Raw genomic sequence first — 17077 nt, forward strand, 5'->3', positions numbered from 1 at the left:
CCAGAAAGGACAATGTAGCTAAAAGAGTCCCAAACTATTTAAGGAATATTAATATTTATTCTGGAAGTCGGATGTTTCTGTAGTATTAAACATTCTCCAGCAAAATATAGAAAGGATTGTGTGTCAGGAATGCATTTAAAAACAATACTCAATGCAGACCTCAGAAGTATGCCTGGAGGATGCTGAGGAAAGTTCCTTTGTGCTAGATAGTGGGATTTAACATCAGAAAGTTATTTCACGCTTCAGGAAGGAAAAATAAAGCATCTGAAAACTATATGAAAACACTAAAAGGGAACAAGATTTCAGTATAGGCTAGAGAGTTGCTGTGTCTGGTACAATGGACTGGAAACACAACCCCGTTTCCCATGGAAGACAGTTCTTAATTTTGTCACTGACTTCTGCATCCTGTATAATGGCTCAGTTAGTTATCAAAATAGGCCTGCCAGAAGATGATCCAGAAGACCCCAAAAAAGATCTACCTTACTGGCAATGTTTTTATGTAATTCTTCAATGTGCCATTGGAAATAAAGAATAGATTCTTAATGTATAATTTTACACATACTTAATTTGTACTGTATTGGTTTGGAATAGTTATTTTGGCATTGATCCAGAATAATGGCCCTCTCACATAAAGTAATCCTATTTCTGCATTTATTTTTTGATTTTACACCAAATTTCTAATACTGTAACTGATAAGAGATTCTTGCGTTCATTTTCTTGTCAGTGTGTATGATTATCTGTAATCTGTATTAATAGCAATATGACCGTTATTCAGCTTTGAAACAAATGAGTTTAGAAAATGTTTCCATGATAACAAGTGAAGAAACCTGAAAAAATAAATTGTTATTACTCTTACTTAATATCATAAGTATGTTGACTTAAATCCTGCATCTGTGTTTTGAGAAGAGTGAGAAGGAAAGTTGTATTGGACTTTGTATTTCTTTTTTTTTTGGAAGCATTCAGAAGGTAGACATTTTAGTTTCCAAAATATAGGCAGAGAGTTCTTGCAATTCTTTCTTGTAGAACCAGACGGATAACTTTTAATATATTTTTAATTTGGGAGTCAGGTGACATTTTGCTGTGGGGAGGAAAAGAAAACTAAGGGGAATGTACATGGCTTCTTGCTGCTACCCTGAGTGCCTGTGGCATGTCCCCTTAGGATGGGATGGATTGTCCTTTCCCACCATAGATAGTTTGTGCAGACACTTAGCTGAATTTTCTTAGAGTTTATATATCCTGCCTCCCCCACCAGAACGGGGTAGCCTCTGACCGCCCTTGGGTTGGTTAGAAAGAGAAGCCGTGCCGCGTTGCTCATATTAGAAAGAGAAGCCAGTCTAGACCTTTGAGCTGATAATTCCCTGGCACTGAAACATGAGTTTTCCAGTCCATGGCTGGTCCAGATGGAGATGAGAGAACTCTCCACCCCTTCTTTGGAACGTATTCCTAACCTCTTCCCTTTCTATGAACTGATGCTTTTCTGAAGAAACAATGGGAAATGAATGATGAAAATGTATTTATTATAAAAATACTAAAATAATTTAGCATAATTTTAATAAAACAAAAAGTTGTATGCTTTCTTTTAATTGATTTATTACTCTAATACAGTGTTGGCTTTAGCATTAAATTTCACTCTATCTCACTTTTTTTTTTTGAGACAACTTAGGTCCACTGCCTAGTATTGTTTTTGTGTAAAGAGAATTAAACAGAGATAACATTCAGCTAACTTTAGTTTCCACAGGAAATGTATCACACAATATTTATCCAGTGAGAATAGCTTCAAGCAGATTTCAGTGTAACAGACAAAATAGGTCAGAGTCCATTTTGAGCAAAAGAAGATGGAAAAAATAGTTGTAGATAATTCTACCTTCATCCAATTTCAACCCGGTTTTATGGTTAGGAGGGATGCTGGATTAATCCAAATTGGTAGTGCATCGTGGAAATTAACATCTATAATTTTGTAGCATTTTGAAACCATACAATTTTAGAAATTAAATTGAATAATTTTATTTGTCAGATATTGTAATACCTTTTAACTACAATTAGTGACAATTCAAAATAGTATGTGAACGTAATTGCAGTAAAATATGACAACTCAGTATTCTCGCTTCATGTCACTGAGGATTCTGCATGTCACTTCTCTCGTGTTAACTGGCAGTCCTCAATTATCTTTTATTTCTTGAAAGGCAGCTACAAAAAAATCAGGTAGGTGGGAGGTTAGTTTTTCAAAGTTTTAAGTCATATTTTCAACTATACTTGCATTTATTGCTTTGCAGAATCTGTTTGTCCAACCAGAATTCCAGTGGCAGCTCGAGACGAAAAAGGATTTGACATTCTTGTAGGATTAGGTGTGAAGAAAAAGGTTAAAAAGAGAATTCAAATACCAACCACTAATGCAAAAGCTTATGAAGTAACCTCACGTGTTGACCTGTCAGAATTGACAAGGTATTTAAATTTATAAATACACTTCTAAATTTAGTAAATTTTTTTGTTTGCTTAAAGTGACAGCGACTTATTTTAAGATTTATACGAATGTTCGAGTACTGTCTTTTTTTCCCCCCTTCCCCCTTATTTAGGAATGTGTTTCCAGAAGGTCTGCCTCCGTCCTATGTGTTTGTTTCCACTCAAAGATTTAAAGTAAAAAAGACATGGGATTTGTGGAGAATTCTAAGTCTGGATAAGAGACCACAGATAGCGGTCACTATTAATGGAGAAGAGAAAACATTATCATTCACTACAACAAGTTTAATAAATGGGACACAAGTTACTACTTTTGCTGCACCTCGTGTAAAGGTAAGGAGTAAGACATCATCATGCTGGAATACTCATTTAAGTACACATCATTCCTTTGCCCTTTATGTTTTTTAAAAATGCATGGTCTTATTTTTGGCTGCTTAGGCATTTAAAAATAGATGGGGGGTACTTTACCCATGTTTCCAGAGTGTCCACAGTGATCGTCACTGTAAATGCTTTGCAGGTGCTTTCTACTCAGTAGTTTCCAGCAGGTAACTGTGAAGATCACAGAGACTTTTTTTCACACAGCTCTTTGCTTAATGTATGCTGAAAAGTATTTTCTGCCTTTGATATGGAGACTAGAAAATATGAATGAAAATAGTCCATTTTTAGAGAGGGTTTTGTTAAGTGCCTAAATTCCTTGAAAATACGTAATGACAGAATTTACTTTCTTCTCCAGAAGAGTAAATAGCAGCTTACAAAATGAGAGTTCAATCTGGATTTGTCTAGTTCTCTGCTGAATAAAAATTCCTTTCAGCTACTTATTTGTCTCACTGAAGGGACTCCCCTCTTTGTGCAAACCAATTTTATTGTCTTCTAGTGTAATCTGAAGGTTCTCTTTCAATCTTTCTTCAGTAATTTCCAGTGAAGTATTCAACTCTTAAAAGAAAGTTTATCTTGGTTGCAGGTGAGACAGAGGGAAGGAGATTGAATGTCTCTACTCTTGCATTTGTAGCAGTGTAGGAATATGCAACCCAGAGATTCCCATTCCTACCGCAGGGAGTATTATTTAAGTGAACAAAGAGGGATGCTTCAGCAGACAAAGAGTGGGAAAGATTTACTGCTGGAGCGCTTCATGGCCAAGTGGGTTCAACTTTTCTGGGAGGCGGTTTCCTGCATTCGAATCCTTGCTCCAAATCAGGCTGAAGGAATTTGAAATGTAAATCCTCAGAGAAGGAAGGACTCCTATCCAAGAGAAGGTCTTAACTACTAAGCTCTTGCTAGGGAGAGGCATTTTATTCTTCTGTTATTGGATGGAGAATTTGACTTTTTGTTTCCAAATTTCCTCTGCCTTTTTATAATTATTTGTAGGTGAATTTTTTTTTTAAAGAAGCAGTGTTAAACTTAATTTTCTAACAATTTCCAGTAAATACAGTTTCAGGTCAATCCGAAAATTTTTATTCAATTGTTTCTGGCAGCTACAGTGACAAATCAATCTTATTCCTGCAGTCCAAGGTATCCATGAACTTCTCCATAAAAAGATGACTTTTGCTTTTTTTTCTTTTGTGTTTCTCCATGCTTGTATTGCTATTATGGAGAACAATAATTTTAGGCCCTTTTTAGAGCTGTATGTCTCTTAACACACTATAAATGTCACTATGCTTTCAGTGAACCTTTTTATTTAATATAATTAAATATTAATTTTATTTTTAAAAATAAATAATTAAAATAAATAATAAATTGTTATTAATTTTATTATTTAATAAAATTAATAAATAAAATTAATTATGACAATTTATCACTTTTACTCAGGAAAATGGAAATGGTATATATTCTGATCTGTTGTTTATTTTATACCTTCTTTAAAGGTCTCTCTCATGTTCTGTTACTTGTAGAACTATGCTATTTGTTTAAACTAAATCTTAAGCTTTAGAAACCTGAGGTTTCGTGAGATGATGAATGTAATATTTGGTTTATTCATTGCAATATTGTGATTCTTTCTGCCAATATCATGTCGCCTTTAAGATTTTTTTCATAAGATACTAGGTAGAAAGACTTTCAAGTACCGGTTTGTTTTCACCATGATTTAAGATCTGAAGTGTTTGAGACATTATACCACTGCTGAAAAAAAGGCCTTTGGCTTCATATTTTTAACAAATACATGTTCAAGATCATAGACTGAAAAAATCTATGTGAGTTAAAAAAATAATTCTGAAATAGGGATTAATTATTACCAAATAGCATCTTCTCAATTATAATATTACTTGGCAAATACTTTTTTGCCTATGCAGTTTACAATTTTTTGTATGACAAAACCTGGAACATTGATCATCTCAATCATTAACAATAGTTTAAGTGTTGAAATGCGGTTTTATTGTTATTTAAATTGAAGACATTTTGTTTTAAACAATCCTGTTTTCTTCACTTTTCGTAGACATTGTTTGATGAAGGCTGGCATCAAATTCGTCTCTTAGTAACAGAAGACTTTGTAACTTTGTATATAGATGACCAGGAAATTGAAACGAAGCCATTACATCCTGTTTTAGGTATTTACATCAGCGGCCTAACCCAAATAGGAAAGTATTCTGGAAAGGAGGAAACTGTACAGGTAAGCATATGCTAAAACCACAATGATTCAGAAATTCAACTGTAGGTTAACATTGCATTGCCACCTTCTGTTTTCTTGAACTTACTCTTCTAATTTACACTAGGCTGAAACTTAATATACAAAATTTTAATAGTTAAGAGGGAACATAAATGGTCAGGAGGACTCAGCACAACTGATATATCCTGTACGGTGGGTGCTTAATTGGTCTCACTGACTTCAAGGGGCATCTGTTTTTGCTGAAATGCAAATTTGATGCAATGTGGTTGCCTGAATTTGGGAAACAGTGTCTCAAAGCAGGGGATTTCCTCTGTGCTTGACACTTGCATATAATTTCCTTCCATCAGTGTATGGGTTATGCTGGTAAAACAGAGAGAGAACAAAATTTTGATGAAGTTTCTTTCTCATCACTAGCTGTCACGACAGTACAAGGTGTATCAACTCTGTTTCTGTCATACTGCAAATATTTGATACTCAAACTGCCACTGTTTGAGTCTGCTGTGCTGGAACCCCCCCGAAAACCCTGTACTAAGGTTTCTCCTCTATTCTGAGGAACGTTAAAGTCCTTTTGCCTTCAGCTCTTTGCAGACACCAAAAAGCTGGTTAAAACTTCAGGCTGTATAGGTAAAGGCTGTGTAGACCAGTGATGAAGACTATTATGTTGACAGTGTTTCAGCTGTTGGCTAAATAGATTGTTTCCTTATATTTATAGCGATGTGGTAATGACATTGCTAATTAGACTGATGATAGTAATGGAAACAATACTAAGAAATACTGAATTACATAATTAGGCGTTATTTTGAAAACTATGCTTTTTTTGTACTCTAATTTAATGATCCTTACTGCTACTATTAAAATATATTAATGTGTTTCACATCATCTTCATTAACGCTCTTCAGATGTCTTTACTCATTACTCCTGAATTTTGTGTATTTGTAGCCAGGCTTCAGTTCTATTATTATCATCTTCTAAAAGTGTACATGGAAACTTGGATGATGCACTATGTGTGTGACTCAGCATTTCTGGTGGTAACATTGTCCGTATACTAAAGTACCCCTTTGTGAAAACTACTGAATGTTTGTCACAGATTTCTGATAGGACTTCAAGCACTTATTACAAGGAAAGTAAAGATTTCAGAATTGGAATCAATCGTCTCGTGCATTTTCTCTGTTGGTGCAGGATTATCCCATTTTTATAGTTTTGTGCATTTTAGGATTAGAGGGTTGTTCGTTTGTTGTGTCTTGTTTTTTCTCTTAAGTCACTGCAGAAATGGGACTTTTACAGATTCCAAATAAAACAGTTTCTGAGTTAAAGAATGTTAGTAGCAAGACATGTTATCTAAAATAAAAATGAAAACATTTTAGGAATGTCAAATTGTATAAGATCCTCTTCTGATAGTGGACTAGAAGAAAAGTAGAAAATTTGCCTCAGGTTGCAATTTTATATTTCCAGATGATTTCTATAATCTGAAAAAGGTATTTCCTTTCTCTGCTTTCTCAGACTGTGACAGATTCTGCAAAGCATTAACAGTCAAACTTTGCCAGGCTATTTCTATTTAAACTATGATTATAGAGAAATATGTTAATGAATCTGCATACTGTCTTTCAGTGAAAAGGTATTTTGAAATCCTTTAAGAAAGAAATCAATTGGAGTTGGATACAAAGTATGATACAAGAATCTTCTTCAGAGATTCTTTGGTGAATTTTCATTCTCTTTCTGTGCTCTGATTCAGATGTTTTCTAGTGATATTTTGCAAGTGTTCTTGATTTAATTAGGATCTTACTGGCTGAAGTGCTTTCCAGTGATGATAAACTTGCGTACATACTTAAGTGATGTGAATTGTAGACATTTTGAATTTGAAAACACATATTACTAGGCATGGTATTAACAGACTCCATTTTCTGGGCTTTCTTTCCCTGCTAGTCAAACTTTTGATTTCAAGTAAGTGTAACAGGGCTTTTTCCTCTCTGCAGTCATGATAGTTTATGCTAGAAAAACTGACTTCAGTGGTTTCATTTTTCTGGAGTATAGCAACAGAGCAGAATGGCACAAACTTTTTTTGCTTACCTGGTGCCAGTGTTTTTATTGGTTGCTTTTTAAAGCTTTACATTATACAGCTAAACTCTAAACCAAATTCTTTCAAGCGTCAGGGATGCCTTCTGATGCTTCACTGAAACTTGCTAATCTTACATCTAGGAGAGACAGGGCAGTGTAGAAACATCTTCCCAGGACTGCTAAGGTAAAAAGGAAAAGGACGGTTTTGTCTGCCCAGTTGTAACTTGTTTCCCAGTGATATTGGCAGCCAGTGTAATTCATGCTGTGCGTGTTTGGATTTATTGCCAAGGATTAGGGGTGGTGATTTCTATTATTTCAGGAAAGAAAATCTTGGATTGATTATTTTTCTTTAAATAATTCTGTTACAGAATGTTTAATTGGTTGCACGTATTAATCATTGTGAGTAGCCTGACTAAAAATGTTTCTACATCTTTAGTTGATTTTTAACCATGGTGGACACACAGAGCCTCCAGTTTCTCTTGCTTTTTAATTTTTTTTAAAACTTGTGGATGATATAATTTAAGAAGGGTATAGTTTAAACTAACTTAATGTCAGACTATTAACGCTTTCTCTAAAAAGTGTCTTTTATGTTTTGAATTATAGTTTGATATACAAAAACTGCGAATCTACTGTGACCCAGAGCAAAATAATCGAGAAACAGTCTGTGAGATCCCGGGATTTGTGAGTATGATAGATGAACTTTTGAGGACTACTTGGCATTTTTTACAAATCACTGTTTAAAGCTGACTCAATGAATTCTTAAAATAAGTAATACTACACTGATTCAGCTGGTGCAAAAAAATACTTGTTACAGGTGCAATATCAAGTGACACAGAACTTGTCTGTTTTCAGCCTTATTTTTGCACAAACATATTTTAAAAGTTTTTCTGGTTTAGATATTTGATGGTGGAAATTTGACAGCAGTATAGAAGAATCTCAGAATCTTCTGTTACAATTTAAGATTTTAAACATTATAAATTAATAAAACTACTAGGTTACAGCAGTGTAAAATACTTTAAATATTACTTTTTAACTTACCTGATATACTTCTTGCTACTTGTCAGGTAATTTAATCTTTGAAATTTTTGTACATAACCAACAAACCTATATTTTTAAATCACCTTTTCCTATCAGAAGTATCTATGCTGATGTCTGTGTTAAATATCCCATTAAGTGAAATGTTGCCAAGATTTCATGAAGTATGTTATGGATAAGACAAAAATAAAATCCCGTTCAGGATTTTATGATTCATGTACACAATTAGGAAGCTTATGGGGATCCTTTGACCTTCTCTTTGCCCTCTTACTTACAGTTAATTTTGCAATGAAATGCAAACAGATTTGGAAACAATTAATGACACACAGTTGGAGCCAGATTTTCAAAAGCATTCAGCTCCCATCTCAAAATATAAGCAAGAGATTGTTTTATACGTACAGTTTCCTTCAAAATGTCCTCCTTTGTTTGGTGTCTGAAACAAACTGAGCTAAAGATAATCAGACACCAGTGTCATACTGTGTAAACCCATATTCTTCACGTTGTGATTTGGTTTAATATTAGGACCATTTTGCCAGTTTGACAATAGAACCTGTGAATCTTCAACATCCAGATACTTTATTTTTTGTCAGACTTGCATAGACCCCCAGCTAGACTGTTTTTCTTCTATTTATTTGGAGCCAGTGTGTCTATTGCAATCAGCACCCTTATTAGGGCTTTTTCAAAACTCACAGCTTTCATTTAAGCAGCGAGTAGGTGGCTGGATTATTAGCTGTTCTGAAATCTGACTGTGTGTGTCAAGAACTAATGGGTTCAGGAACACTTTTGTAAAGTTAGCTTTAAATCCTGAAGTAAATTTAGTATTTGGCTGTTTAACTGCACCACATATCTTTTTGCTCTTTACAAAATAGAAGTAGGATATGAAAAGTAAACAAATGAAAAAGATTTTTGCATAAAGAAAGCAAAGACTAAAAAGTCCATCATACCTTGCATTCTCTGCAATTTGGCAAGAAGTCCAAGCAAAAAGATTGCTTTTTGCCAGTTTAGTTTCACTTGCTGTTGTTGTAAATTAAATTTGGACTTTACCCATGAAATTCTGGACTCCTTCAGAAAATAAAAGTGTTGCATGATCTCCAAGGAGGAGTATGTGGTTTGTGGTTGTATTCTGTCAGTGTGGTTGTGTCAGAGCTCCTGAACTAAGCAGGGGCTGTATAGACTAATTACAGCCTGAATTCATCCCCTTTCCTGGAGATACCTAGCTGCACAGTAATTTTAAGCTCCCTCTATGATCCGTGGAGAAAGATAACCTCCAGAGGTTGCCTAAGATGAAAATTGAATACAGAGGAAGCTGTCTCTCTCCACATTGAAGTCTGTGGTGACTGTGTGCGTTAGAAAACTCCTGTACATGGTGCAGCTAATGGTGGACACTAAACCATTAAGACAGACAATTTCATGGTTGGTATGCTGAAATATTTGGGGATGGATTGTTCTGTGGTGTTGCACATACTGGAAAACTCAATTCAGTTGATAACAGAGTCTAATGCAGTGACACAGGAAAGCGAGAAAAAGCCAGCCTTGCCTCTGTGCTGTGCTGCTGTATGTTTTCCCAGATGATGGATTCAGGCAGAGATCAGAGATTTCAGAAATATTTTGGTACATTCTCTGACATGAATGAGTAAGCACAGGATTTTTTTGATGAGAAGTTACTCCTGGCAAAAGTTTGACCCATCTAAACATTTAATGTGTAAATATTTACATGGTTCAGTATTAATTCTAGTTTTGTCATTGCCTTTTAAAAATTGCTACTGGTAGCGCCTGTTGAAAGACCCTTAAAGGAAATTAACTAAAAATTCATATGCATTGACAGCAGCTGCACATAAGTCTGAGAAAGTCTAAAATTTTAAATTATAATTCCTTGACAGTTACAGCCCTAAATTTATGATTGGTTTTGGTAGTGTTTACAAATAAATGGATTTTGCGTATTACAAATATTGCTGTACTCTTAAACTGTGTTTCTTCTTTTTTCAGAACGGAGAGGTAGGCTCAATCCTAAAGTGCTCAAACTCAGTTTAAGGTAGTATTTGACTTTATATAAACTTCTTACTATTCTAGGGAAAATACCCTTTGTTTTGAAAAGTGGACAGAGGTTTGCTAAGCTTAAAAGTGCTGGATTTCCATTAATTGAACTCTAGTCAATAGGCAAATTAAAAATCAGTTTTCTGAAGAAACCCACATTTATTAGAATAAATGGCCTGTTTTTTTCCCCCGGTTCAATTCAATTGCTCTTATTTGCAGGGCTGGATGCTGTTGCAAAGTGAATGGGGATATGCACAGTCAGGTAGCTGTTACCTGCATCATGCTAATGGGAGCTCCCTGAAGGGGAGCTTGTTTGAAGGTTTAATATGATAGCTTCCCTAACCATCCTTGTAACTCCACTTGGTAGCGTTGCAAAGGAAACATCGATTTGTGTTTTGATCAATCATTTGACCCTGAGAAAGAATTCCATTCAGAGAACATTGTAAAAAGTCTGCATTATTTTAGAAAATATAGGTAAAATGTTATAGAAAGTGTTTTAGATAATAAATACAAAATCTGTTTTTTTTGTATTTTGGATTCTTAAATTTTTGCCTTTCCATAGCTGTAAGAACTTGCTGGGTGAAAAAGAATTCACTGAATCTAAATTCAGCATATATATTTCATACAGATGCACCTAAATTTTGGGTTCCTGACCCTGGGCAAATGGATTTGATCTAGTAGCTCTCCCCTTGCCTGCCTTGGTAAAACACTGAGGTTTCAAGTGGTCTCAATGGTGAGAAGTAAATACCTCAAAAAAAAAAAAAATCTCTAGAGGGTGATGTGGTCTGCCAAGGTTTAGAGTTTACTGCTGTTTGTATAGGGAGCATAGTTTGGAGGAGGTCACCTAACGGTCTTTGGAGGATGGGCACCCTGGGGGCCAGGACTCGTGACTTGTAGGAGTTGGTGGTAGCAGCCATGCCCCACCTTGCCTCAGGTAGCTTTGTAGTTGGGACACATGCCCAGGAGGTAGCAGACTTGGGCTTTACTTTCTTTTCAGGCTTGCTACACATGATAGCATGTCCATCAGTTGTGGTCATTATGCTATACATAATATTTATTAGATTCTTTTTACAAACTTTAATTAAATAGTTATATTTGATAATTGATCACACTTCAAATGATGAATATCAATTAGTTTAGGAGAGAGTTTTGCATGTTGCCAGATATAAAATTATCAAACTATATGACAAAATATTTGTGGAAAAGCAAATAGAGTTTCAGATATCAGCCCAGTATCAGTACTTAATTTTTTATTTATTTTTCTTCTGGGTAAAATGATGAATTCATGCATGCAAAGTAGTTGGAGGGCAATATTCAGGTAAGCAGAAGTTCCAGCTGAACAAGGAGTGAAGGCCAGGACCTATGCAACCTAAGGAAAATCAGCTTCGTATAATGTTATGATATGTTTATTGAATGCTTTTGGCACGTGTATTGATGGCTGGTTTCACTCTTGGTAGTGCATGAATGGTCCTAGTGATGTAGGCTCAACGCCTGCCCCCTGCATATGCCCACCAGGAAAACAAGGACCTCCAGGCCCCAAAGTAAGTTTCCATTCTGTCTTACTGAGTGTATATGACTTTTTTTTTTTCTTTTTTTTTTTTTTTCAAATCTGATGTTGGCCAGTCATAGTCAGGCAGATTAAAACAGTAGGGGACGAGTTCTCCTAGTTCTGGTTTCCGGTGCATGAATATAGTGATTAGGATCCTCAAGGCCAGGTTTTGGTGCCATAACTCCTAATAACACAAATATATCTTTTATTTTTTAAGGAAAATGCTCATGGATGTGAAATTGTGTTTCCTTGCTACTCTTCAGCAAATTATCTTGCACTGTTAATTGTTTGAGAATGAAATGGTTTGCTAATAAAAGTCTTTTAATGGAGAGGTTTTTTCCTGCTTTGTTAAAGAATGGACTAGATGCTTACTGGGAGAGTTCCACCTTAGCTGTTCTGATGACATCCCTTCAGTGTTGGTGAAGGATTAAAATGAGAACCAGACTTGAGTTTCAGATGTCTAACATGGCAAACTCAAATCCCTAGTATTTTGCTGTAGCACCTTTCTCAATAACTGTACTAAGCAGTGCTTCCAGAGTTACTAGCTTGCCTTATAAGGGTAGACAAGAAAACCCCAAACCGCTTGTCTTTCATTAAGCAAATGATTAAAAATCTCTACTCTCCTTATATAAGGGGTTAACAGTCTGCTGCAGCTACCTCAAGTCAAAGGGCTTTTTGCTACAATGGTGAGGGTTTCTAACCAGGGAATTGGAATCCACAAGATGGAGATCATTATTATTTCATGTAATAGAATTTTTGTGATCTTTTACCTTTTTTTTCCTCTTTAGCATATTAGAGAAAAAAGAGAGAGAGAGAGAAGGAAGTATTTATAATTTTAAAAATATTGAAAGCCACATCCTGTGAAGTATGAAGGAGTATGAAATGTCAGAATTAGGGTGACTTATACAATTTTATTTAGATCCCTGCTTCATGGGCAATCTTTCAATTGCATTGCAGTATAATATTTGTTTGGGGATAACTGAATAATGCAGGTGACAAGATGGTGCCTAACACAAAAGACTGCAGAAAGAGTGACAAGGAAGCCAGTTTAAGATTGTATAGGTTATCTTAGTTACAGTATTTCTTAACTTTTGAATACTGGACTTCGGAACTGTATAAATTTAAACTTAATTTGTGTGTTTGTGATATTAATGGAGTACAATAAAATTAACTAAATTAAAACAATTTAAAAATACAAGTAACTGATATCTTAACCTTTTCAAGTTAAAGGCATAAAATTTCATAGTTTAGATAGTATCTTTGAAAGCAAATTTATTTTCGCTCATCTCAAACCTGGACTTCTTAATTTGGACAATAATAATTCTGGATAACCTATTATTAATTTAGCAAATTATAACTGTTGTGCTTCTCTAAAGAGACATTATTCTATATCCTTTCCCATTTAGTTCAGCATTACATTTCTGTGGTTCATATGTGAAAAGATGTTTTTTCACAGTCACACTGAAAGCTGGTTTCCTGTTTCCCTCCTAACGTCCTCCCTGTTTATAACAATTCTGCAGTTGTAACTGACCCGCAGGTCTGTTGATGGTTCAGGCTGAAAAAAGTGGTACCTGCTTAACGCTCCTGTAGAAGTAAAATGTTTTTATAGATCAAGTCTCACTGGATTTTCCTGGGCTCAGATCAAGTCCGTTAGTAAAATAAACAGAGAACGTTAATACCCTAGGAGGATATATTGAGAAGGAAGTTAAGTTCCTGCTTTCTTACCATAAACATGAAGCCCAGGGAACCAACTTCTCTTTTCCTTTAACATGGTCATAACAGAGGTTACCAAAATAATTGCAAAGGCCTTATAAGAAGAAATCTAAAAGAATATCTTTTTTAGATAGCAGTAAGTGTGTGGAGAGGAGTTTAGTAGTTAGCAGGTTTTAACCCTGGCTCCTGCCTTTCCAGTGTTTTGCTTTAAGAACTAGACTTAGCTAAAGCAGGTGAGAGTTTTCTTCAGAGTAGAACTAGATTAACAAGGTTTTAATAAAGATTTTTTCATCTATTTGATGAAAAGTGTTTTTATTTCTCTTGATTAAGATGAAAGCATTTGAGATGATGGGCCAAACTTGTGCTGTAACTGAGCGTGGGCTCACTTCTCCAGTCCTGCATGAGAAGTTAGGGAGAATTTTCCCAGGGAGGGGGTTACAAGATCAGTTCTATTTTGCTGTAGGAATTACTCCTCAATGGCAGGTATCTGGGCTTGCAGCCACTGTTTTGTGGAATATATTAGGGTTAAGGTTGCTCTGTGCTAATTTTAAAATGTTCTTTCATATCTTTTGTGTGTTAACCTTCTCCATAGGGTGACCCTGGGCAGCCTGGGAATCATGGTTATCCTGGTCAGCCTGGTCCAGATGGTAAGCCTGTGAGTACTAAAAACTTAGTCATATATTGTAAATGCAAAACTAACAGGAGAAAAAACATGTACTACTGATATCAGATTTTCAAATTTAGATGATTTTGTCTCCATTCTTTGAAACTGTGAATGTCACTTAAGCGCTATCTGAATGTAACAATTCTATGAATATGTTAATCATAGTATTTTTGTTTCAAGCTAAAATATTGTAAATATGATAGCATGAGTTAGTCACTTGTAAAGCAGAGAACAGGCTATGAGTGCTCCTGTTGGTCTTTGCATCAGTTTGCAGCAGTTAAGTTTTCACCTTCTGACCTTCAGTCTTTTCTGCTTAAGAATTTTTGCATTAGAAAGCACTTTAGGGCAGCTAAAATCCTGTCTATTTTGTTTTAGGGATTGTTTCTCATGTTTAAGCTTAGTTCATTTAATGTCTTTTTAGTCTGCCTCAAGTAGTCCATCAAAATATGTAGAAATGCATATACAGTGTTAAAAATACAGATATTTTGCCGTTCTAAACATTATGTGTTATAACATACATCATAAAAATACCTGTATTTTTCTCTTACCCTAGATTTTACTTTTTAAGCTGGCATTTCCCATTAGTATGGATGGTAAAGACTGGAAGAAAGTAGATGAATAACATATGTCCCTAAAATAAAAATGACAGATATAGCAGTGGCTCATCTGGTCTTCATGGTTAACACTTTTTATTGTAATAAAAGCAAATAAATATATAAAAATAGCCTAAGGTTTCATTAAAAAATATATTAGATCTCTGAATCCAATTGGAAGCCTCTAAGATACTGACAGCCAAGCTTCTCTGTTGAGTAAGGTTTTGTTAACAGCCTGCAGTCTCTATATCACCAAAGTGGTGGTGTGCATGTGCCTCTGGTGTGCTAAGAGAAGGCAGGCCAACAGCTGGGAGACTTGACCACCCATGTTTCTTTTCAAAGAATATGGCCTCTGATGTTGCTTACTATTCATTGTAAGCTATTGTCGTGGTTTAACCTCAGTCGGCAACTGAGCACCACACAGCAGCTCACTCACTCTCCCCCTCCGCCCCAGTGGGATGGGGGAGAGAATTGGAAGAGTAGAAGTGAGAAAACTCGTGGGTTGAGATGAAGACAGTTTAATAATTGAAATAAAATAAATTAAAATAGTAATAATAATAATAGAAAGTGCAAAGCAAGTGATGCACAATGCAATTGCTCACCACCCACCAACCGATGCCCAGGCAGTCCCCAAGCAGCGCCCCCCCCGGCCAGCTTTCCCCCAGTTTATGTACTGAGCATGACGTCATATGGTATGGAATGTCCCTTTGGCCAGTTTGGGTCAGCTGTCCTGGCTGTGCCCCCTCCCAACTTCTTGTGCCCCTCCAGCCTTCTTAGTCGGTAGAGCATGGGAAGCTGGAAAGTCCTTGACTAGTGTAAGCACTACTTAGCAACAACTAAAACATCGGTGTGTTATCAACATTATTCCCATCCTAAATCAAAATCACAGCACTGTGCCAGCTACTAGGAAGAAAACTAACTCCATCCCAACTGAAACCAGGACAGCTATTATATTTATATTAAAAAAAAAAAAAAGGAAAAGGTAAAAGACGGTTGGGAGCATTAAAAATAGTTTGCTTCTGAAAAGAGGGTAATTTCTCTGCTTGGATACCAAAAACAGGAAAAGAAAAGTGCATGCATGTACTAGAAATTGTTAATTCATTGTAGCCTTTCATTCTTATTTTGAGGACTAAATTTTATGGTTGAGTCCTTACGTTGTAGTGTTATTTTGAAATCTCCATGGTGAAGTAGAAGAGAAGGTAAGCATCATGTCTTGAAATCTACAGAAAATACAATTAGGGAGGACTCCCAAATACTATTGAAAATAAAAATATAAGATGTCCCAAAACATTAGAAAATATAAGTGGATGAGTGCAGAGAAGACAAAATCATTTATGAAAGAAACATTGGATTATGGACTGGGGAACTAATAGTCTGTGGGTTTGGTTGAGACTTAGAAGGGATGTTCAGTTATTTTAGGCCATTTTGGTCCATACTTGACAAACTAGAGAGACTTCAGAGAAGGGCAACAAAGGGCTGGATCAGACCTTTCAACTTCACTCTTCGTAATTTTTCTGTCCTGTGGGAAGATTCATGAGGATATTGTAACTAATCACGTCTTTCCAAAATCTGCCTTTGCTTATCGATTTTAGTACCTCTAGCGTGTTATTCCTACTAAAAAGGCACTACCCACCAACTTTGACAGCTTCATAAAAACACCTAACATTCCATTTCTGTTAAGAATTTTTAATACTAGTGATACATTTCATTTCTATGTCAGCTAAAGATGGAAACGGTGAGATTGATACTTACTTGGAAGTGCGTATGCTGTAAGGGTGATAAATATTACCAGTTACAAAGAGAAAGCTCCATGCTACACATCATAAAATGTTCACATTTCTCCTCTTTTGTTGCTTAGTTACGTGTTGGCCTTTTCTTAGGGATAGCAGCTGATTCATTTAACTGTGGTGATTCCTTTTGGAAGCAGAGTTAGTTTGATAGGAAAAAAATAGGCACTGAAAACAAGAAATGCAATTGTTTCTAAAAATTGAAAATTCTTCTGTTTTAAAATATGGAACTTGGTATATTGAAACCTGGCCATGGTAGCCCTGATGGCCGAGGAGAGCAGTGAGTACATGAATTTTGCAGTAGTTCCACAAGCAAAGATCCTAATTTTTCCTGTGATATAAAAACATTTTTATAGTTTTGCTTTTGTCTTAAACAGCTTTTGATATCTATTAGCTTCAAAGTGTTTTGGAACTAGAAATGGAGAAAACAATCTGAACTGAAATTGCCAGTGCTATAAAATACTACATTTTGGTTGAAGACAAGCATGAAAATGCTGGTTTTAAAATAGGAATGGGTGGAATCTGAGCTGGGGAAGTGTGATCTAATCAGAATAACTTTTCAGTTGATTATTGATGGTGCTTAAGCTTCTG

At 35.5% G+C, this 17077-nt stretch overlaps 1 protein-coding gene across 1 annotated transcript in view; it reads left to right on the plus strand.

The window, feature by feature from the left end:
• The window catches only part of COL21A1 (collagen, type XXI, alpha 1), an 84758-nt gene that overhangs the window by 4344 nt on the left and 63337 nt on the right, over nt 1-17077 (plus strand). The window contains exons 3-9 of the mRNA XM_009333254.1: nt 2274-2442; nt 2574-2790; nt 4886-5059; nt 7715-7792; nt 10133-10141; nt 11638-11721; nt 14035-14097. Of these exons, the coding sequence (XP_009331529.1) occupies nt 2274-2442; nt 2574-2790; nt 4886-5059; nt 7715-7792; nt 10133-10141; nt 11638-11721; nt 14035-14097 (794 nt within the window). The remainder of the gene's footprint in view (nt 1-2273; nt 2443-2573; nt 2791-4885; nt 5060-7714; nt 7793-10132; nt 10142-11637; nt 11722-14034; nt 14098-17077) is intronic.

Source organism: Pygoscelis adeliae, unplaced genomic scaffold (assembly GCF_000699105.1).
Source record: "Pygoscelis adeliae isolate BGI_AS28 unplaced genomic scaffold, ASM69910v1 Scaffold57, whole genome shotgun sequence".
Classification (NCBI taxonomy): Eukaryota; Metazoa; Chordata; class Aves; order Sphenisciformes; family Spheniscidae; genus Pygoscelis; species Pygoscelis adeliae.